The sequence below is a fragment of the Pholis gunnellus genome (assembly GCF_910591455.1).
Source record: "Pholis gunnellus genome assembly, chromosome: 8".
NCBI classification, from domain to species: domain Eukaryota; kingdom Metazoa; phylum Chordata; class Actinopteri; order Perciformes; family Pholidae; genus Pholis; species Pholis gunnellus.
Genome location: NC_136534.1, coordinates 22,305,425 through 22,330,007, shown reverse-complemented (window position 1 = coordinate 22,330,007; position 24,583 = coordinate 22,305,425). Strand labels below are relative to the sequence as shown.

At 43.2% G+C, this 24,583-nt stretch overlaps 1 protein-coding gene across 2 annotated transcripts in view; it reads left to right on the top strand.

Moving 5' to 3' along the window:
• Positions 1-6,418: 6,418 nt before the first annotated feature.
• LOC306699884 (lamin-A-like) overlaps positions 6,419-24,583 on the top strand; it is a 33,065-nt gene continuing 14,900 nt past the window's right edge. Inside the window, exons 1-3 of one of the 2 annotated variants that reach the window (XM_079164667.1) lie at positions 6,419-6,495; positions 11,514-11,641; positions 13,449-13,833. In XM_079164667.1, the coding sequence (XP_079020793.1) occupies positions 13,496-13,833 (338 nt within the window). In that variant the 5' untranslated portion in view covers positions 6,419-6,495; positions 11,514-11,641; positions 13,449-13,495. Of the gene's footprint in view, positions 6,496-11,513; positions 11,642-11,666; positions 11,795-13,448; positions 13,834-24,583 lie in introns of those variants that run through there. The other variant, XM_079164668.1, reaches the window with a different exon arrangement.

Below are 24,583 nucleotides of genomic sequence, written 5' to 3'. Positions count from 1 at the left end.
GCGGCAGGTCACCGCGTTTTTGTCTCCGGCGCCGTTGCGCATGAGGATGTTATGTATAGGAGGGAAAGAGGGTGTCTGGGGCGGTGGGGGCTGTATACGAGGAGGAGAAAGGGAGTTGTCAGACAGGCGTTGCAGACCCTATGCAGCGGGGGAAACATCAGAAAAGCCCTCGCACATTTCCCGTTAAAAAAAAAAGAAGAAAAAAGAAAACAGCAGCAGCAGCCCCGGTGAACAAAGAACCGCGCCGCTCGTTTCGCGTATAGACTGCCCAAGATGTCCTCGACAGAAACCACGCCTGACGGCATGGCTGTAGTACTACACAAAGACTTAAACTGCAGAATGGATGATAATAATAACAACATTGAGAAAAAAAACCCCACATTTATCAATGCGGTTCATACGTTTAGTCAGACCTTTTCCCTTTTTGAAGATTGTTTTTTTTGTTTGTTTCAAAAGTACCTGCAACTTCCATTTATTGTTATTATTGAAATTATGGCTGCATCTATTTACAATGAAATGAGCAGGAAATAAAGTGGGGAGATTCCTCTTATGATATAATTATTTTCTGACTGAGTTGTAAATTATTATTAGCCAATACACTTTGGTCAACACCACAAATATAAAAGCTTTGAGGAAACACTGGAGCTGGTATATGGGCTGTAGTTTGGCTCACAGTGCTGAACAGCAACCGATGTCCATGTTTTCAGCTTCCTCAAAGTGTCAGTCTAACTGAAGCTTAGCCTGTCATTACCATCTGTGCATATGCATGGTGGGATGTACAGGGAGTATCTGTTACCTGAACGACAAGGAGAACTCTGGGGATGTTTGAGAAAACATTTAATGCTCCACTGCTCCGCCATTGGTTTTGTTGTTGTTGTTTATTTCTCCACCCCTCCAGAAAAGAGATATCTTTACATACATGTGAACACTTGATGTTCTCTGATATCTAAATTGCTGTTGGAGGAATTATCTTGTTGTGCTTGCTTTGTGTTCCCAAAGGGAGGTGTTGAATTCACCCCGTGGATTACTTTTGCGTTTTAACCCCATCCATTACATTCAATTAATTATTCCCCATCACTTGTGCTGTTTTCCCACCCTGTAACTCGGTTACCACTGAAATATAACAAAAACACACACACACAGTCTTCCGTTTTGGCCTTATATGACCGACTGATTGTGGCGTGCGTCTCTTACAGAGATGAATATTTTAGCATTTCTAGTGAGGACGCCGTCTGCCTTTTAATAACACATAGAATTGTGCAACAATATCATTTCAAACACCAGTTCTGAACGTAAAAAAAAAAACATAAATGTTGTATTGAAATGGTCCCAGAAAGATAGAGCAGGTGTATTCATATGCATAATCACAGTCTAGACGCGCACTCTGGGTGCCAATCAGGACGGGGTTGGTTCCCTAAGGGTGCGTTGCAGATGAGAACTCACAGGGAGACTTCTGGTATGAGTCCAGGATTAAAACATCCCCACTCCACCCAATAACAGGGATGAAAAAAAAAAAACAGCAGCAGCAGCAGCAGCAGCAGGAGGAGAACAGGATTGCGTGATGCATGAAGGACCAGAGGGTGGGCTCAATCCCCAAACCCCACCCAGTGGAGAGGCCAGAGGATTGGGCGAGAGGGTGGTGATGGGGGACCAGCAGTGTGGTCGTACCGATGAGGCCAGTGCGTCCAAGAGGTCGTCTGGATTTCCATTAAAAGGGGTCTGCTGGGAGACCAGAGCCCCGATCAATAAAAAGCATGGATCTGGGATAGTGCTCCCCCCCTCCTCCTCCTCTCCGGCACAGCCCTCTCTGCCTGGATGTGTGAGTTTTGGTGTGGCCTGTTGGAGGTCTGACTGGTGATGCTGCTGTACCACATAACCTCTGTGACCCTGAACTAAACCGTCTCCAGGCTCTGAATGAACCGCAGCAGGTCTGGTTTTCATTCAGACCTCAGTTTCTTTAGCTGTGGGCTACGATTGTCATTTGTCTGTGTGTGTGCGTGTGTGTGTGTTAGCTGCGTGGTACTTGTGAAACCCAGAGTGCTGAGGTCATGTTACTTGCACATGAAAAAAAACAAAAAAAACTCGAATGATCTTGACCATCTGGTCGTCACAGTAGTGCTGTTTCTCTTTTTTACCCCCCTGATGAAAGGCTGACTGGCATCTTTGAGGAGATGCTGTGGTTTACTGTGCCGCAGAGACACATAGAGCCAGCCTCTTTGTCCAAGAGCCCATGCAAATATGGCTTACACCTATATGGACGGTGTCTGTCTCCCAAAGAGTACACGCCTAATAGGCTGTGAAGACATGTCTAAGAATCCCTAAAGGACGTCCCTTTGACTTCCACGGCCAGATGTCCCTTTCAAGACTTTTCTGGTGCCCCCGCTGTCACTTGAATGAGGCTTCTGCGAGCACAAAGGGACGTGTTGGCTGAGCACCACGTGCTGATGCCATAGTGAGCGGGCTCTCAGCGATGATGTAAGACCTCATGCAAACGATACCACATCTTTGTGCTCGTAAGCTGACGAGAGCCCTGAAGTCGATCAGCTGACCAGATGAAACTGTAAATCCGGAGGCCACGTTGTGTTTGTTTGTTTTTCCCCCTCTGTTTTTTTTATTTGTTTGCTCATTTGTGTTGTTTTTTTATTTGCTGTAAGCTTTTTTTCAGCTGTTGAGAGAACAGGCCAGTGCAGCAGCAACACAAGTACAGACAGACTGCACATCATGATGATAGAATAAAACAAAAAACAAGCAAAGAATAGATAGAATACTGTAGAACAACGTATAAAACTCCATCTTTGGGGTAAGTCAGCAAAAATCACCACAGCTCCACCTTTAAAACCAAAGACAGCTAAAAGTGATGTGGTATTCACTACTTGGTTGTTGTTTTTAAGGCTACAATGATTACACTTCACTGATTATTTTCATTATTGATTAATCTTCTTTTTTTTTCCTTATAAGTCAATTAATCGTTTAGTCTTTCAAATGGTGGAAAAATAGTGCTAAATGCGAATCACAGTTTCCCAGAGCCCAAGGTGACATGTTGAAAACGCTTGTTATGACCAGAAGATATTCAATTTAAAATGATGTGAAACAGAAAGAAACGGCAAAATCACATTTTGCACAACACATTTGAGAAGCTGGAACCAGAGAATGTTAGACATGTACTTGATAAATGAATAATACATTATGAAAATAATAGTTTTGTATCAATTTAAAGTATCAATTTATTGTGGCAGCAAATCCTTTGTTTCAACAATCATGTCTGTACTTTTTCTGTCCATCTTTAAACTCGGTGCACATCAGTGTGTGACACACACAGACACACACACACACACACATATATACACACGCTCACCCGCTAACAACAAACACATACATGCACTGGGATGTTGTGATTGGGAGAGCTGGTGTCAGCTGGGAATATGAGTCAGGTAGTATGACTTCATAGCTTTTTACAGAGTATTAGGTCATCTCTCTCACACTCCCCCCCCCCCCCCCCCCCCCCCTCTAATCACATTGATGCTGTGCAGCCAGTGACACGCCTAGTGATGACTAAGGCTCACCTCACCGCTCGCTTCCCGCACGGCGGTGATCTCACACACGACACAGAAAGCTTTGAAGAGTCCTGCTTGGTCCTCGTTCTAGTCCTGCCATTCCTTTTCTCATTGTGCAGACAACGTGTCAGTTGATTTAGATCTGGCTTTAATTGGACGCAGTGAAAGTCTACTTTTTTTCTCTCTTTTAAAAAAAAATCTGCACGTTAATGCTGTTGATGAATTATGGTGGCTTCTTAGAGAAAAACTCTCACACCTGATTGCACACGACGCAGCTTTAATACACTTTAAGATTTAGGTTTTTTTTTACATCGGATAGGAGACAACATGCAAAGTAAATGCACTTTAAAGCCATTAATGTCATTGTCAGACATGTATCATCAGTGATGGAAAGTAATTGAGTACCTTTACACGAGTACTGTTGTGCAGTTTTAGACAAACATGATTTACTTGAGTATTTACATTAATAGCAGTGGTGGAAGGTAACTAAAAACATTACTCAAGTGTTGTGAGATATTTGTACTTCACTTGAGTATTTTTCATTTAATGCTTCTTTTTACCTCTCTACTCCACAGCATTTACCTTGTACATTTAGATTTCACACACAAAATATATCATTAGTTTATAGAATATGACACATGTTGCTACCCAACAATATGTAAATTTGTTAAAATGATCTCCACTTTTACCAACTACAACATATATCTATTTATTAGCACACGCTTTCAGTACTTCTGAGACTTTAAGTACATTTAGCTTTATATTGTATTTACTTTAATATGTTGAATATCGAATGTTTTACATTGTTCTACTTTCACGTACTGTAAGTGAAGGAATTGAGTACTTCATCACTGCTCAGTACTTCACCTCCATTACATTTCAGAGGGACGTTTTGTGCTTTTTTTTGTGCGCCCATCTATCTGAAGGCTATATTTAACAGTTGCTTTGCAGATTAACATAAAAAATCGTAAAAATCTTGTCCAACACTGTATGAAGTCAAACAAAAAAGTCTCGCTTGTGTTATTTTTAATGCTTTGTGACAATTTTGAAAGAAAAGGGTCTTTCAGTGTGACATGTAATAGGTTACGGCTTATAAGTATACATTTGTTGTCCTTTTTTTCCAGTGTTTTACTTATTGAACACATCGTAGTCTGAAAGCAAAGGTCATTTTCTCCATACAGATTATAATTATTCCTTTACAACTGCACTCCATTAATCCTTTGTTGGGGAGTCTGGCTGAATCCATTTCCATGTGATGGCTTTCTTGTAGTATTTCAACAAGATATTCATCTTGAGCCATGACTGAATGTGACAATAGAGCAATCAATGTATATTCCAAAAGTCTTCATTATTTCCTTAGTAATCTTTTGCCAATATGAAAAGATAAAAAGCCAGAAAATATAAAAATGTTTTTTTAACCACACCGACTCCAGCATCCATTGTGCCACTGATAACCCCTTTGAATGAATGCAACTAAGGTAAATTGAATCAAATCAAGCGCACTAAATAAATGCAATTAGCAGGTTGACCAGCTACAGCATCAAAGTACTGATAATGATAATCAAACATTTTATATTGATGATCTCAAAGGGTCAATTTAGCACAATGAGTGGATACTTTAAGTGAATTTTGCTGATGGTAATTTACATTTTAATGTGTCACCTTTGTTTGTATTGAAGCATTATTAAAGCGTGGTGTCGATTCTATTTCAGGATCTGAGTACTTCTTGGAGATCGGTGTTTTGGACCACACTGTTATTATTCCTAAAATGTCAGAAACATGTTTACTGTTGGAAAGTTACAACTGCAACTGTTGATCTTAATCTACGTTTTGTGTGTTTGGACGTTTTGAATGGTGCAGTTTTGTACCATAGCATCAACATATGAACACATTTGTTAGATGGGATATACAAATGATGACGAGCTAATGCTGTCCTGAAGGTGCACCTCGAGTTCCAGAGTGGGCCACAATCACAGCACATTCTCTGATGCCTCCAAGTGACCCACTGGGCTGTTCCATCATTTACGATCATTATGAATGTAAAAAAAAAATGTACAGCTCAGTATTATAGGTCATGTAAAATTCATGCTCAGCTGTTACATAATGATAAAGCTCTGTAAAATATCTCCAGCAGCACAGTTGAGTTGTTTTTAATTAGCGTTTTTTTTAGTTTGTATTTGATTTTGGGATCACAGGGAATTAAACTGACTGCACCCTTCGACTGGGCCATCTGTACAGCTTGATAGTGGCAGTCACGCTGGTATAGCTGCCTTGAGGAATAGTTGTATGGCGCTTCCTGGCAGGCGGTTTAATTAAATTATCAATTCAGGTCAGGAGATCAATCATTGCCAAAGTGGGGTCCATGTAAGGCGATCATGTTGTGATAACAGGTATCGGAATTGGGTGTTTAATACATGTATACACAACCCCACTTTTGGAGTGCATCTCTTTGCAACCATGGTGTGTAAATGCAGGAACAGTTACACGACCAATAACTCTTTGATAGTACAAGAGCCATGTACGTATGTATACATACATACACAAATGTGTGTATATATGTATTTTTTTTTTTTTATAAAAACATTTTTGGTTCACACATTTGCATTCACCACCACCAGTTAAATATAATCTCGGTATAATCTCAATACAACGCGGACCTAAATGATAATAGTGGCCGCGAGGTGGCGCGCGTGCAGGCTATGTCGTAATTAGCACAGATTGTCAGACTAATCAAGCGTGTCGATTTGCAGGTGGCTGTCGGCTGCCTGCTCGCCTCAAAGGAGTTCGCCGTCACCGATTTGTCCCAAAGAAAACCCGGCCCGGTGGATAACATCATGATTAACTCGACTGTGGACATTTTGAAAGGTCAATGGTGACCGTGGAAAAGAAGGGGACGTGTATTAAACGACTGCAGGAAAAAAAGCTTTTCCAAGGAGCGACGGTAAGACTGCATGTCGAGTCAACAATATGTCGCAGTGTAAATATCTCTAAGATGGCTTTACGTTGTGTATTTGAGGGCTTTGTTTTATTTTATTTTTTTGAAAGGGGACGAGCTGACGGGGTGTTGAACTAACTCGTGAACTAAGTGAGAGATATTACTCACTTGGAGGCATAAGTTTCCATTCAGTGGGTCTGCCGGTGGATGGCGCTTAGCATCTGTGGATGACTCGAGGTGACCAAACGCACGGCAGGGGGCGCCAGAGAGGCGCAGTGTGAGCGCGCTGCAGCTTCATTCAGCAGGGACAGACGCACACGTTGGTACACCCAGTGGTTGGAAGAAGTATTCCTTTTTACTTTAGCAAAATACAAATACCACACTGTGGAAGTACTCTACTACAAGTAAAAGACTTGCATGTAAAACCATTTAAATACTGTTGATACTTTAAGTACTTGAAACGTGAACCTGTCCTTTTTATAGAAGTTTGAATCATCTGTACGTCACATTTAAGTACAGGTTAGAGCAATTTACAGATAATAAAGCAATACGGATATAAACTGTAAAATAACTGGAGGCTGGTGCAGAAAATATATACATAATATGTAATATAATAAAAAGAATAGAATAAATGAAAATAGATTTAATAAACACATGGAGCCTATTCTACCTATGTTATTCCATTTGACAGTTGAATGATTTATTTGCACTTTATATATTTTAATCTGAAAAGTAATTATCAAATGAATACAGCATGAGTGCAAATATGTATGTAAAGTACAAGAACTTCAGAGTTAAATATGATTCTTTCTGCCACTGATCGCAGCCAAACTGTGTTTTTGTTTTATTGTTCACCACAGTAACATCACACACACATGTGAATGCTGAACCCACGGTGGTTGAGGGTTATTTGGCCTGGATGAGGACTCTTCCCTGTTAACAGTTTCTGATCCTGCGTCATGGTTTATATCTGTTTAGCCGTGCTCAAGAAAGAAGAGCCCCCTCATCAACGACGACACATTGTGTTGCCTGTCTCAGCAATATTTAGTCAAACATTATGAAAACTATAGAAATTAATTTACATAAGAGTGAAGGCTGCCATGGTCACGTGGAGAGTAATTTGCATGTTAAGCAAAGCAACAATGGTTTGATGTTATACATGTAGAATATTAAACAAATAATTAGCTTTACTTTGAAAAGCAAACAAAGAACGAGCAGGCTCTTGTGCGTTGGACAGAGATATGATGCCATATCTGAGTCTTTTATTAAAGAATAATGCACTTTGTGTGAACAATGGACTCTCGAGCAGCAGAGTAAACAAAATGAGAGACTGCTTTACGATTAGAGCTGCTGAGGTTCAAAGAGCACTCGAGGACAGTTGACGTGTTTCCTGAGAAACTGACTGCGCTGGTTTGTCAAATGAAAGATTAATGTCTCTGTGAGCGGTTGCTTTGCACAAATAAGTCATCTTGGTTTCACAACGATATCTGAAAAGTAATCCAGACATGAGCTATGTACGCTCGTCTGTGCAGGAAAAGGAGAAATGGTTATAAAGGATGACAAAGAGGAAGTGTTCCTCAGGTTAGGACCACTCCAAATATCTTTGACGTTACTCCTTTTCTCCCACGTGAGCAGCGAGTCAGTGGCTTATAATGGAGAAATCAAACCTAGATTGCACAACGGCCCTGCCTTGTTTTCATTGCGGCCGCTTGGAATGCTGTGAGGGCAGGGAGAGAGAGAGAGAGAGACACAGAGGGAGGGAGGGAGGAATGAAACACGCCAGGAAGAGGCTGCTGACATGCTGTTCAGTACCTGTCCTGAATCGTGAGTTGCATCACAGTCTGTCATGCCTGCTCCTGTCTTCTCACTTGATGAGTGCATCTGGCACTCAGACTGTCAGACAGGCGGCTGGAGACTTGAGAGCACCGGTAGCAGTTTATTGTTAATTCGTCACATTTTATAGTTAAAGCAGAGAGCCAACAGTTGGAAGTGCATCAATGCAAATTTTGAGAATAATTGAGAGCTGAATCGATTAGTTGGACAGTGGGCAATGAATCGGCAACTATTTATTATAATTGATTACATTTTTGGCATTTTGCTTGAAAACTGAGTCAAACGTTTGCTGCTACCAGCTTCTTAAAGCTACAAGGAACTGTTATTTTGTGTTGATTTTTGATTTTTGCCCCTGTGGCCAAAAGTTGTGGAGTTTCCGAGCACTGGAGTCTCTTTTAGTAAAACTTTACTGAAGCAGGCATCTGACAGTCTGCTACGCTTAATACTGCTTCTGGTTCCCCCGTCTCCAGCGGGCCCTGCAGTGCTGCCCGGGCCTCCAGCAGCGTGGTGTTGGCTCCCAGCGGAGCAGCGAGGCGAAGCTCTGCTCCTGGCCGGAGGAGGAGATGCTTCTGCTGTGCGCTGAGCTCTCTACCTCCCACCAGCGCTTCCTCCTGCAGGTCAAAGGCTGCAGAGAAGCCTGGATCTGGATCTGGGTCTGTCCGCTCTTACAAAGAGCCAATCTTCTCGCTGGTGATCTCACTTATTTATGTAGAGCATATAGAGGCATCAGTGTTAAATTGAAGCTGTTTCATAACCAGTAAACAATTCCAAACAGTAACTTTAAAGCTTAGTTAGGCAGTTTTTTTTGAGAAGAGAACACTGCATAATTGAAATTAAAGCCCTCCTCTCTGACTTAAGCACCTCTCACCACACAAGCATGAGAATATGCACATGCTTTATACAGTTAACCTGTAAGAGTACACATTATTCATTTGAAATCCCGATGGTGATTGTGATCCTGATGTTGTTATATAGCGGCAATTCTATGAGAATTAGCCGTTTATTTTTCAAACTTGTGGGCCTGTAAAGCCCTTTGAGATGACATACTGTGGTTTCATGAACATGAACTTGAATTAGTCGCTGCCGTGAGCCTTTTGCTACCGTTAGCAGAAAGCTAAACTATTAGCATCAACTTCTGTCCATCTCTGAGACGCTTCACAGACACGTTTTATTTCTTTTAGTTTTCACTCTCTTTTTGATAAGTCTGTCTTCTGTTTTGGGGGTTGCTTTATAGTGTAGGCAGATGTTGGCAACTTTTTCTGCAGACTTCCCCTAAAGGGACGTGCTCGAGCATTTGTATTTATAGAACAGCCAATAGGAACGTCCTCTCTCTGAAATGACGCGAGTCTCTCGTCGCAGGCTAGATCTTCTGAAGCCAAGAGGAGGTGCAGCGGTCTCGTTTTCTCTGAGACAATTTAATTACAATACACTGAAATGTTATTGTGGAATTATTGCCCATTAACGTGAAAAAAACTGGCTACACCAACGTTGTTGTTTTTACAATTTTGTGGAGAAAAAAAAGTTTGTGAAATTGATCATACGTTGCTGCCCTAGAAAGGTTTCCCTCTTATTATTCCCTTTTATGGTAAATCAAATGTTTTTAGCACTTAAAATGTTTTGCTCGGTTAGTCCCTTCGTGAAGAAGAAGCAGTTAAAATGTGCAAACTCAGAAGTGTTTAGGCGTAACAAGGGCATACAGTGTGTATTAAAATGCTAATATTCAGAGAGCTATGAGTTAATTATTTATCAACCAGCGTCACATTTGCTCTGTAACCTGGGAGTCAATTATTACCTCTTTCTGCTTCAGGGATCTAGCGTGCTTCTTACCTGAACATCCCCGTTTCAACGTGATAGCGTTTGTGATACGATTTGATTATTGTTGGCACACACACACACACACACACACACACACACACACACACACACACACACACACACACACACACACACACACACACACACACACACACACAGAGCACACACACACAGAGCACACACACACAGAGCACACACACAGAGCACACACACACAGAGCACACACACACAGAGCACACAAGAAAAGGCCAACATGTTTAGAGAGTAGTGGAAAAGCTCGTTGAAGAGAGATGTTTGTGCTGCCAGTCAGGCATTCTTGTCTTAGTGTGGCTTCCATGGAAACGCACAAACTTCAAAATGGAGAGACAAAAGAAAGTGAGTGATTGAGGGAGAGAGAGGAGGAGGAGGAGGTGAACAAGTGAGCTGTTTGTATAGGGATGTGTGACTCAGAGAGGCAGCTTCAGAAGCTGACGGCTCCTTTCCACTGGAAGGCCACGGTGAAGCCAGGATACTCCCTTTGCCACTGGGCCAGCCCCATGCCCAAAAACAGAGATGCTGTCTTGCCCCTTGTTTAACCACATGGACACACACACACACACACACACACACGGACACACAAGCGAATAGACTAACCTCCATTTCCATGGTGAGGAGATGCATACAGACACGCACGCAGAAAACGTCTTTTGCATTGATTGGACCTGTGACTCCATTAACTCCACCCAGAGGGAATAAATATAAGACCAGAATCAAGTTGGTTTTGGAGTGTCAGACCTTTTGGACTTTCAAGATGAAGTGTGGCAATTATCCTATGACCCGCTGGGATTATGATACCAAAGATTTGTGGACTTCATCCTCTTTGGATTCAGTGGACGAGCTTTCCTGCCATGGATAACGACACAACAAGCTTTCCATGTACTCTGGATTTGTTTGATGGCCTTGCGATGTTGTTTGTGTGTGCCGAGGTCGTCTCTTTTCTTTTTGCTCTTCATCCGACTTCACAGTCGGATGTCACAGCTGTTTTTTTTTTTGGTGTTGTTTTTTTCCAAACCAGAAATGTGGGCAAAGAATGCATTCTTCATAGCAGCAGGGAGGAGCAGGGCGAGATCCGCACATTTACACGCTTTCACCCACCCGGGAGCTGTTCAGTGTCGTCGGTGTCACTGCGTTTTATTGACAGACTACTTGCACCAGTTGCTGAGGTCAGTCTGTCTGCAGGGGCTCTGTCTGAGTGAAATGAGAAAGGAAAATATAGGGAGAGATAGAGCTCAGCAGCTGTGTGTGTGTAGTGTACTCAGACTGTCTGGGCTGACTCCTCCTCACAGCCTCACCCTCCCCTCTCATGCGCTTCCGCCCCCTCTCTCCCTCTCCAGCAGTAGGTACATGTGCGGTGAGCGACAGCTAGGAGAGCAGTTCAGGGCACGAGCCAAAGGCGCACACACACCCACTAGCGGAGAGCAAGACTGCATTATTCAACGGATCCTCTTCTCTACGCTCCTCTGGGGTATGTCAGCTCACACTCACTCACACTCACACTCACACACACACACACACACACACTCACACTCAAACCAGCAGACAAACTTCTAGAAAGGTCCTGTACTCTCACTTTAGTCCCTTCAGCAGGCTGAAGTCGAGAGGTTCCCACACAGCCGAGGTAAGGTTCAGAGAGTGTGCTCAGATTTCTGTCTCCCTGTGAGACTTTCTGTTTGTTCAACTGATCGTGCGACTAATGTACTCCTAATATAGTGCTTGTTTAACTTCAGTCAGCTCAGAGTTGGTTTGATTTAGTCAGGGAGCGGTGTGGAGTAACTTTAAAAGTTGCAGCTCATTTTCCTGCCTGCTGTTACAGGAGAGTGGACCATCAGACAGCACCTGTTAATGCTCGCTGCATTTTGGGAGCCTAAGTGGATGCTTCATTTATTCAGAATTAGGCCAGAGAGCACTTGTGAGTGTATGGGTTTGCTCCTGTGGGCGTGTGCACGCTTCATGTGCACGCATGTGATGTGTGCGCCAACCCACCCACATGGGCGGGCACGTTCTTGTGTGCACTTTTGGTAATGGGCGGTGGAGGGTCCACCCACTGCTGAATTAAATTGGAGTCGGCTTCCCCGCCGTTTGGGTTGTGAGCGGTTGGCTGCTGAGAAATAAGATCCAGTTTTGAAATCACACCTGTATAGCCTCAGGTGCAGTTGATAACAATACTGATGCATCTATGAAAGTTGTTGAAGGCCACATCCATAATCGCTGTATAAAGCTCTCTGATGCTGGAAAAAATGTAGCGCTATTGTACTTTTTTTTTTTTTTTTTTTAATGCAGTGATTTTTAGGATTTACGGCTTACATTTGCTGTGTTGTATGAGTCCATTCAAGATTTCAAAGAGGTTAATTTTCAGATATACCACTGCTCTCTTTTATTCATTCTTTGGTTAGCACACATCTATAGCGGACACATGTCCTTATCGAGGCATCTTGCAGCATTTGTTGATGTTATGAGTCAACACTTTGGTATTACCATCGTTGTGGGCGAGAGGATCACTGCAGAACATGCCGTCTGTGGAAGCAATTAGAAGCTTTTTTTTTTGGTGGTTTCTCTCCATTTTTCCAAAAAGTCTGTGGAGAGCAAAGAAGGAGGGAAATGTTTTCATTTATTTTGGTGTCTCTTGCTACGGCTGCATATTTTAGGAGAAATTAGTGTTTTAATGTTTTAATTGCCTTGTGTGTGAGCCGAAGGTACGGGTTGACGTTGGTGGGAAATATATTTGCTCAGGAGTGAATTGCATAAAGTGGCTTAACTGCTCCTGCAACAATTTACGAGAGCTGGAGGAGATGACTTAGAGGCGTGTTCCATTGTGTGGAGACAATACCCGTGTGAATAAAGGGACGTATCAGGAGCAAACTGTAGCACCGTCTTTTATAAAACAAGAGGGGGGTTTGTAATCTGAACTCCTAAAAAACAGATCACATTCCTGTGAGGGCGCTCTGCCTCTGCCCACTGCTTTTAACACCAACTCAAATGCTGTAGAGGGTTAGGTATTTATTGAAGTTTTATAGACGCGCTCTCTGGCTGTGGAAAAAGGACCCTGGAACATATTATCATGCAGATCTGTGAGCAGACCCAGCACTGCAGGCGGGCTGCCCAGACAAGGATCAGGGTTGCGTAAGAGTGGAACATTTCTTCAGAATAAACTCCATTAAAGTTTAACGTGTGATTCAACCCATGATTTGGTGCACTGCGTTTGCAGAGAAGGAAGCTCACATACTGTAGTTTTCATTAACTCTTCTTATCTCGCCCTCCTCTCCCCCCCACAGCCAGTGACTCACCCCCCTTCTGCACCTCTTGCTGAGCCATTATTACCATGGAAACCCCGAGCCAGAAACGCACCGGCCGCGGTGCCACCACCTCCCCGGCCCGCATCACCAGGCTGCAGGAGAAGGAGGACCTGTGCAACCTCAACGACCGGCTGGCTGTCTACATCGACAAGGTGCGCTCCCTGGAGTCTGAGAACGCCGGGCTGCGCATGCGCATCACCGAGTCGGAGTCCCTGGTCACCCGCGATGTGTCGGGCATGAAGGCCGCCTATGAGTCCGAGCTGGCCGACGCCCGCAAGACGCTGGACCAGGTGGCCAAGGAGCGAGCGCGCATGCAGCTGGAGCTGAGCAAGCTGAAGGAGGACTACAAGGAGCTCAAAGCCAGGTAGGAGGAGCTTGTGAGGGGGGTGGAGCTTGAGAGGGAGTGGCTTTGTTACGACACACATGTCACACAGTTATCGTAGTTGTTTATATGATCGTATATCATAGGCAAAAAGTACACACTACATGTACTATTTTGTGCATCCCTCTGAACACGTTGTTTCTCTTAATGCACCGTTAAATGCTTTAGAATAAAACAGACACTCAAAGTTCAAAGTCAGCAGAACTACCTGGAGCCATCCACAGATCTATCAAGTTGTGTCGCAGGATTGATGAAGTAACATTTATTTGCTGTTTTTTGGTTCCTGTGTGGGGGAATTCCCTGCCTTTTTGTGGCAACCGATCCCACAGTGACTCTGGAACGTTCCTGTGGCTCTGATGCATGAGATTCATATGCTTTTCGCATTGAAGGCCAGTAATGTTTACTTCGTCTCACAGACGAAAAAGGTAATTTGTTCATTTGAAGAACAGAGTTAAGCCACAAAGGCCGGACGAGAATACATTCTATGTGACATGATTTATGTATCGTGTCCCTGTATTTGTGGCACGGTTTGCTCTTGCATTTGTGTTAAAACGCTCCGTTTCAGCTCAGAGTTTGAGGCCCCCCAAGATATTTCCTCATAGTGGTTAAGACAGCGCTGCAGTCAAAGTTCAAGCTCAACATGTCGATCGGAATGTTGAAATGTTCTCCTTTTCTGATATATTGCCTCTTGTTCACACCTGTTATTCAGAAGGACTGAGGTGGTGCAACACCCTAATTGTCTACCAGGATTGCACACTGTTCAGCCGTACCAAACGGCAGCACTGTAGGCTGCATTCCTGGTGGTTACGTTTGTATGACTCGTCGGTTGGAGAGCACAGTCACATTTAGCCCCGGGCATGTTCCAAATGACAAACCTCCAGCCAGGCGAGCCGCACCTTAAACACACAGAAAGACATTTTGTCATCAGGATCGCTGTCCTGATGACAAAATGTCTTTCATCATTGACTTAACTCGGCTGCGTGAAGCTCCATGTGATGACAAAGCACAGCTTAGAATTCAGATCTGTTGCACTTTTAATGGAGTTGGATCATTAATTAAAGGGGAAAGTTCACCCTAAAATCAAAAATACATATTTTTTTGTTGCTAGTTTTGGAGATATTAGCCATAGAGATGTTTGCCTTCTCTCGCATATCATAGAACTATATGGCACTCGGCTTTTGGTGAGTTTGTCAAATTTTGCCGCTTTAAGCACCACAAGCCAGGTGCCATCTAGTTCCATTATATTGCGGAGGGGGCAGACATTTCTACAGCCGATATCTCCAAAAGGAGAAAACTCGCACCAAAACAATCTAGATTCATAAATAGCACTACAGTAAGAGGAACGGTATGCACTTTTGATTTTGGGGAGAAGAAAAGTCCCATAGAAGTCCTATGAAAGTGACCTGCTGCCTTTTTAAGCTAACGTAGCACTGAAGGTTAGTGTGGAGGGTAGTAGATGATGCACTTCTGTTCTTTCTCTTTTGAGTCACATACTGTATCTCAGCTGAAGTGTGGTGTTAGCAGCGGGTTGGCAGAGCTGGTTGTCGGTGTTTCCCTTTCAGCCGATCAGGGCGCTGCAGAAGGCCTCGGCCATTGGTGGCTGTCGAGGAATGTGTCACCGTCCTGGCAAAGTGCACCTCGGGTCGGAGGGGTCTGAGAAAATGAAAATATGCTAAATGGGGAAGTATTTGTACTTTCCCAGTACATTTACTCTTATGCCGGACAGCATGTGCTGCTTTACGGTCTGCATTTTGTGAGAGTGACAGAATAAAGAGATGCAGCAAATGCTTTTTATAATAATGTTACAACCCGGCTCAATAAACAAACTACATTTCAACAAGGCTCATTTTCAGCAGGGAGTCCTTTTCCCCTCCATTAATCACTATTGTGTTACCTTCACAGAGTTGACATTATTATTGAATGTGAGCGGTGAAGCACATGGAGCAAAACTCGGAGTGGAAAGATGAACATGAATGTAAAAATTCTGCAGGAAATGTGCCTTTCTTTTTTTTTTAAACGTGGCTCGAGTTTATTGTCCCAAGCTCATCAATCTTTGTAAATTTGCACATACTGTAGGTGGATGAGGATGTTGACTTTGTTGTGCGCTCTGGATGGGTGAGTGTGTGTGTTCTCTCAACGTGATGAGAGAACAGTATTATTGAATTTTCTATTCCCCCCCTTCCCCCCCCATGCCTTTGTGCTTCTTGCTACTCTGCAGCTACTTGGCAAGAGAAGCACCAACGGCTCCCCCAGCATTGTTTTCTAAAGGAAGCAGCTCTCTTGACGCATGTGTGGTTGGAAAAGAATCCCTGGATCCAGCCCGGGCCGGCTTTATCTGCTACACTTCAGTGTGTTTGGTGTTGGGTTGCCATGGAGCTCTGAGATTCTTGGCTGGGCCGTGTGACGGGGTGGTGACTCAGAGGGTTTTTCATGGCCTCTGGAATGGGCTGACTGCTGACTCCCTGTAACGGGAAGTCATTTTTTTATTAATACACGCGGTGACGGGCTGCTTTGACGGGCACGCTGAGCCGAGCCGACGGTGGCGACAGCAGCAGGCGGAAGCGGACGTCTATGCGCCTCACAATGTGTTGACTTTTTGTCGGGTGCCCTTGGTTATCCTCCTTGTGTTAGACAGAACACACAGCAACAGGTGGGGCCGTCACGGCACTTCAGTTGACTGGACACACCTGTTTAGCCCAAAGGCGTGACACTGCGTCTCTTCACGCGCGTCTTTGTATGCACAACTACTACTGGGAACACATGCTGCTGCCCCCCCCCCCCCCCCCCCCCTTCCCTCCTGAGGCAAAACCTCAAGCTGCTGGGCCACAATGCCACCCATTCTCCCTGCAGCACTATTTGACTGGTAAATAATTGAGAACAGTAAAAGAAAGATGCACATAACTTGGCAGGTGTGGGGTGAACTGTGGTGCTGTAACAGCTGTGAGCCGGGTCAGAAAACACTCAACTTGAGCCCCCGAGCTACAGAACTCAAGACCTCGTTCAGTTGTCTCTCCGTTAATACTGGAACATTGCGTCTGCTGGTGTCTCGTGCCCGGTCTAATCTCCAGCTGTGCCGCTGTGAAACATTAGCCCCGTGTGTGTGTGTTGGGGGGGGGGGGGGACCGGCTCATCAGTGTCACTGGCAGGACTTGTTCTCTACATCCTTCTTTAATGCTCCACCCAGGCAGACTGGAGTAGGGAGTGTTTACAATATACACGTGTATTTCCTGAAACAATTCAACAACAAACGTATCTGCTTCTTTTTCGATAATTAATTTAAACCATTTTCTTATTAGAAAATGCGATAAATTCACAAATAAACATTTGCTGGTTTTCCTTGTGATCTATGGTATTAAACTAAATGTATTTGTGTCAACTTAATTTCTGATCTAATCAAGAGATTAATGATTTAATTAATTAGTTTATTAGCAGCCGTAACCAATGATTATTTGTGCCTTGCATGTCTTTAGTCCTGCTGCACACGCCCCTCTTTCCTTGAACAGCTCCTTTTTTTGCCGTCAAAGTCTGCTTGATAGAACGAGATTTAACTGTAAAGGTTGAAAAGTAAACAGCCGAACCCTTTCCTGGATCAGATCTGCTTTGAATACATAAGAGCAGGGATTTAGAGCGGCTGCGTCGGCCCCACCTGTCGGCACAGCGTGGTTCAGGGTGTGGCAGCAGGTAGACGGAGCTCGCAGACATTTATTTTGCGCCCAGACCGTTTGAACAATGCTTTTTCTTTCTTCTCTTTTTTTTTTATTGGTAAAATAAGTGCAGGGGTAGACATGACGTGGTAGAACGTGTCCAGGCGCAACAATAACTGAAACATGGTGCTGAGATGTTGAAGCTAACTATCAGAGAACACAGCAGGAAGTGCTCTTATCTTATAGCACTAGTCTCATTTCCTTTCTAATGAGTATGACTCGTGTGTTTATCGTTGCTTATAACCATCCCATAATTCTCTTATTATCATCCCATGACTTATTTCCAATGTAGTTGTATTCTGACCTTTTACCTTGTTTCTATCTGGAGACTTGATGTTTGTTTTTATTGTCCTCTGAGCTACACGGTCGGCCCTTTCTGGCATTCATGATACAAAGGACACAGACCTCACACTCACTAAGCAACGCGCACAATGTGATAAACAAAAGCTTTTAATATCCAGACAAACTTCCTCCTGGTGAGGAAAGAAAGGAAGTAAAACAGGGAAGAGCGCGATGAAGCGGTGGCAGAGGTGGATGTCATAAGAAGTGGTCTAACATTAGTCACAGTTTGAGTTTCAGTGAGTAAAGTCGATATATTTAACTCGAGGGGAACTTCAGATGCGTCTCTAAGGCGACACATTATACATCCGCGCTATTATGGGGCCACGTTGTGGATAACGGGAGGACTCAAGCTGCTCATGTCGAGTTTGTTGAGATAAAATGTTTGCCTTCAAAGTCTCTTCCTAAAATGGTGCTGTTCAGCACATCTAATGCCTCGACTGTTTTCTAAGTGAAGCTTTCTTTCAAAGGTCTTGTGGCAACAGTTATAGCTTTATACTGTTTTCTTGTGATTGGGAAAGTACCTCAGACTAAATCTGTCTCCGTCAAATAAGAAACCTAGTTTGATGCAAGAAACAGACTGAATTTCAAAATAAAATTATTTTAAACTTGGGAAACTCCAGAAAATGTAATGCAAGTAATATAAGCCCAATATCTTCACTTTATAAATATATTTATATATATATTTAAATCTTTAATAAATATATATAAATATACACACACTAAATGCTTTCCTTAGTAGTTACATCTGAAAAACAATTACAATACATTCCAGGAACAAGAAACTGAAGCTAACTTTCATCATTGTTTCATCTGCAGGATATTCTTGTTAATTATTTGCTTGGTCTAAAAGTGAAAAATGTTCATTTCAAATTGCTGGTTTTGTCCGACCAACAGTCCAAAACCAAAAGAGATTCAATTTACTATCACCAAGACAGCAGCACATCTTGACGTTTTAGAAGCTGGAACCAGAGAATATTTGGCATTTTCTTCCTACAGAAATATGACTTAAAAGATGGATTCATAGTATATAAATAGTTGCCGCTTAATTTTCCGCCGAAAGCTCTGCAATAAATGATGCTAAAAGTATTCTGTAGTGCAGCAGATAAAACGTGAATATGTTAGAGCTTCAGTCGAAACTATGGCACATTATACTGTTTGCACCTTCCTCCGACATCTAAAAGACTAATTATGCAGACTTGGTAAAAAATTAATGACCGTAACGAGCTGTTATTAGGTCAGAGTACTTAGTGGGATGAAAAATTAGGCTCGCCAGGTTCTTTGTAATCCTGGTAAATCATTGTTTAAATGTCAAACACGCACCTTGACAGGTATTTCTCTTTTAATGTGGAAGCTCATCGTCTGACCACTTTATTCATAATTGACTGCATCACCATAACACAAAGCCAGCTGCCGTTAGAAAACGTATTTTATCCTTCAGCTTTAATAAGCAATAGACCTTTTTCACTGCAGACATTTTGACTCGTCCCATCAGCAGAAGCACAGGTAGAACTAATTAAATTAACCATGTATTAATTCCCAGTAAGTGTCCCGGTAAGTCATGCAAGTGGGGCAGCACGCACAACACCAGGAGCCTGGAACGGCCTTCATTAATGTTAACTACACCCAGAGCGACGTCAATAACAACTCAAAATGTACTACTTCTTCCTCGAATGCATCGGTCTCACTGTCGCTGACACTCTCTTAGGTTTGAATCAAACAAACTCCGGAACATTTAGCGTCTCATGGATTTAAAAAGTAAGGCTCAGCATCACGAGTCCTGCTCCCAAACGGGCTGCGAACTACCAGCGGCACATTTCATCTCGCTGCTGTACATCTTTCCTCATGCAGTTTGACGGCACGTCTCCTCTGTTCTTCTGGCTGCCTCGGGGGGTAAGGAGGGGGGGGGGGATGTCAGCTTGTATTGTGTGACGGCAGACAATCTGTCTGCCACATTGAGTCACACGAGGACAGAGAGGAGCCCGTGAGTTTGGGTGTCGTCCGGCAGCGACGTGAATTGGATCCCTCTTTGTAAGCGTCACAACATTGAAGATTTCATGTCAACTTGTTCAAAAGTACAAAAAAGTGCTTTGCATGTGAGAGCGATAAATAATTTAAACCTGAATTATCTTTTAAGAGATGCATTAATCATTTCTGGGGGACTGTTTTTCCAACCAAACACAAGTTTCTCTCCAGTGCTTTATGACATTGCACAGGAACAGTACATGTAAAACATCCATGTTCGTATCAACAGATGATGGCTACAAAGAGTGATTATTTTTTATGTAAATTTTTGTTCTTAACCTGTTAGAAAATGGTTCCACGGTTGTCTTCACATTACTTGCACTGTCAGACAAACCAAATAGATTAAATTAATAATGATATAAAACCAAAACAATTAAGCTAATCCTCTCATTTAAGAAGATCAAGACAGAATTAGTTTTTCGCATTTTTGCTTAAAAAATTACCTATAATTAACTACCCGTTACATATAATTACATTTTTTTTTAATTCTTATTTACTGACCTTTTTCCCCCGATAAAGCTGATTTTGTTTTGCCGAGGTATTGCAGCTTAAGGACACACCGTTTGTTTGATGGTCTATACAGTTTCTGTGTTTTGTAAATGTTTCTTTATCCTACGGATAATGTCAGGAGGGGCTCTAAATCCTGCTGAGAGAACGGCTGCTTTTCATCTCGGCTGCTAGCGGAATACTTTGTAATGGGAAACAGATGTGGCAGGCCTGCAAACGCGCTGAATGGCTGTTGTATGGAGCCGTCTCTGCTGGGTTTATTGGTGTGCGAGTAATGAGAGAGTCACTCTTGGACTTCAGCTGACCACAACCTGGTACCAAGCAGAGGTTTTGGCAGGCTGCTGTGTGTGTGTGTGTGTGTGTGTGTGTGTGTGTGTGTGTGTGTGTGTGTGTGTGTGTGTGTGTGTGTGTGTGTGTGTGTGTGTGTGTGTGTGTGTGTGTGTGTGTGTGTGTGTGTGTGTGTGTGTGTGTGTGTGTGTGTGTGTGTGTGTGTGTGTGTGTGTGTGTGTGTGTAGTTTATAGAATTAGTTTCCATAGAGCCTTCAGAACCAGCCAAGCCCTCGATGACTCACTCGCACATGGACGGAGTAAATCACTTTAACATGGTGAGACTCCAGACTCTCTATCTCTCTCACTCTCTCTCACTTTGTCTTTTGTTTCTCATGCTCGCTCGCTCTTTCTGCCCAAAAAACAGCCCATTGGGGATTGGGCAAGGTTAGGACTGTAACCTCAATCCTCTCCTCGTTACCATCTCGTTGGTTATGTAACAAAATGTTCTGATTCCAGATCTGCAAAAAGCTCATTTACTCTTGACAGGAATGTAAGTTGAATGGGATGTTTGGAGCAGTTCTGCTGTATAATCTAAACAGGGCACTGAGTTCGTGAGGGAGCTCTTTCAACTTTGAAACGTCTCAGATGTTCTGAATTAACTGTTGTACTCTTTGTTTATTACGACTCTGTTAGGAGCCAACGTCTCCATGTTGTTCCTCACTTACAGTTTGCTGTACTTTAGCAAAATAATAGGATCTGCTGATTAGTTTAATTTGCAATCTTTACCACCAGTATTGAGTAGTGAGTGTTGCACCGCTCAGCTATTTTACTGTTGTGTAAATATGTTTGTTACGCACAACTGGATAAAAGCAGTTTGTGTTTTCACACACACTCCTCTGACTCAGGAAGTATTTGGAAAATAGTTTGCATGTTTAGTTTTTGTTCACTTGTTGCCAGAAGGGTGGGGTTTGCCACAGAGAACAGGACACGGAGTGCCAGAGTTGAGACAATCGCAGGAAAGTCAACGAAGCATTATTTTCAGCATTTTACAGCTCACCTGACACTACATGAATTATCCTCATGCGAACTCCACCTTTTACACTCGATGTGTGCTTTTAGAGCTCTTTTTTTTTCTGTGGAGTTCTCACCAGATGAGCTCCCCACATTTCCTGTATGTCTGTATTCGATGCTAGTCGCGTGAGAGCACCCGATGGCCACAACCGCAACTTGGTCGAACTCCAGGCATCAAATCCCTTTTTTCTTTCCCCTCATGTGCTCGAAGAAGCCAAAGCTCGTCACAGTCCCGTAAACTCCACATGGGTTTTTGTTTAGCTTAAAGCTAACATTAGCAGCACTCTTTCTGCTCACGGAGTTTTCATTGCATCTCAGTGCAGCTGCCTCATTGGAGGGGAGGCTATAACAATCTGTTGTTTACTACGTGGAGCATAAAGGGGAGGGAGGGACACCGGGGAGATGTCTCGTTAATGCAAATGAGAATTAAACTTAAGAATGCAAATGGAGACATCCGTCCACTGAGAATGATTCAGACACAAAGTGCAGCATTGCATAGTGTGTGTGTGTATATGTGTGTGTGTGTGTGTGTGTGTGTGTGTGTGTGTGTGTGCGCGCGCACAGCGACAATTCTTATAAAGTCTCTTCTGGCAGCAAGACAATGTTTTATACTTAAAGCAACAATGTTGAGGCAATGCAGCTCAACCGTTTATCTAAAGGATGCAATGTTGCCTACAGGCTCAGCAATGTTTGCCCTTTTTTTACGACGCTGATGGTGAAAGGGAAAGGGTGGAAACCTCCGAGTCCTTAGCGCTGCTCTTTATCATAGCATCTAATCTGGTTCAGTACCAGTAGAAAGCAGCTAATAAACTAGCTCAAAGGCTGGCGCCTGACTCACTCTCGGATGAATCATCAACTAATCATGCAGGCAGGAACAAAGGCTGGTTCATATGTCTTTTGGTGTCTGTGGACACGCGCTTTTTTTTTTCTCTCTAAAAGAGAGAAGGTGGGACACCTCTCTCTTTCATCCCTTGTTGACTGACTGTGTTTGAGGAACTGTATTAACAAATGCAAATTGTCGCAGGCGTGAATGGCACACAGAGATAATGTATGGTTCTTTTTCAGTTTCCAAAGTTTGCTTTGGAGACGGCTCAAACAAAACCACGAGTTTGACATGAGAGAACATCGCCTCTCTGGCTGTCCCCTCCCTCTGTGGTCGTCTTGTCAGAAGTCGGCTCTCCCAAAATCAGACGCGGTCGGCATTTGCTCTGCTTTAAGACTGAAAACACTGGCAACTCTGTTCCCATCCGCCACATGCGGATGAGTCCGGGTGCCCCCTGGCAAAGGCTGTGCTGTTTTGTCGGTTTCTGGTGATTTATCACACGCAGATACACGCACAATCCCTGTTATTGTGTTCCTCATCCCTGAAGAAACACAGGAAACGGTCATGTGCGAGCCTGTAATGTTTATTTTACTGCATATTTTTTTGAACAACACGCTTGGAAAAGCCCAGTTGACTTGAGGTAGTGGTGCCCTCTCCCATCTGTTTATCTTTAGCGTGTGGATCAACTGTTGCCAACTGTTACACATGGAAGTACAGCAGTGCATCTTAGAGGTGGTCTGCAGACAATAATTGTCTAAAACATGACGTTAAAATAGTTGCGGTTCTTGAACTCTTTTGATGAGTCCAGATCCGGGTCTCCTCTAAAAGTCAGAATTAGTCAATGAGATACTGAAATGAATTCATCGAGGTACCTGTTTTTTCCTATTATGAATAATTATTTGATTTTGATCCTATTACAAAATAAACCATGATTTTTAAAATGAGTTCAGTGAGTTGTGAGGCCTTGTGCCTTCAGATTATGTATCTGTGGATCCTGATTAACGTCCTGAGTCAGTAGACAAACCCCTCCCCCGACCATGAATTTGGGCCAATTTGTTAAGAGATTCGATACCTGAGGGTTCTGCACTTTGGGCTCTGGAAAATGTGATATCGACACAGTTATACAAACAATTATCTGATGAATAAAAAATAAATTATTGCAACATCAAAATGATAATTAGTTGCAGCCTGCTTCAAAGAAGTTGTTTTAATTGTATTAGCTCATTAAAACAGTATTAAAACTACTGTTTTCTGTTTCTGGACCACCATGTTTGTTTACTAAAACCCCTTTTTATTCAACAACCTTCCTCTTAGTCACCTCTTCCCTCCAGCGCTCTCCACTTAAAGCCGCTTTGTGAACGGCTAAAATAAACGTAGTGAGGCTGGAAAAAGGAGAGAGGGGCTATAATTGGACAAGGGAACATTTTCGACAATCTATAGGGAGTTTGGGAGAACCCCTTTTTTCCTCTCCTCAGTGTTTGAGCTGTGAGTCATCAGGAAACCCCACCCACACATGCTTGCCAGACTGTGTGTGTGTTTACATAGGAACATGCAGTATGGATCAACGGACACTTACACTGCATGTCAGAGGAATTGTTTGAATAGTACACCAGGAAATGAGCGAGGTGATGAATTGTTTGTAACTATAGCAGCCTCTCGCAGAGAGAAACCTCACGGGGGAAGTGAATGAGATGCCCCCCCCCCCCCCCCCCCCCCCCTGTTCAACCACAGCTTCAGCAGATGTGCCCATGTGCAGAGCACTGAACCCCCGACTGCTGCAGGGGAGCTGCTCTCTGGTAAACAGCACAAAGCTGGGCAGCTCCCAGGTGTCGGTGTGTGCATGTAGGTATCTCAATCCCTGGCAGCTACTTTGCTTTTTCCATGCAACTGCCATGAATGGGAATATGTGAGTCAACTTTCCTTAAAAGATAAGAAAATTAAAAACAATCTCTCTTCACTAGCCCTACAGATAAAACTGGTTTTATATGCCTAT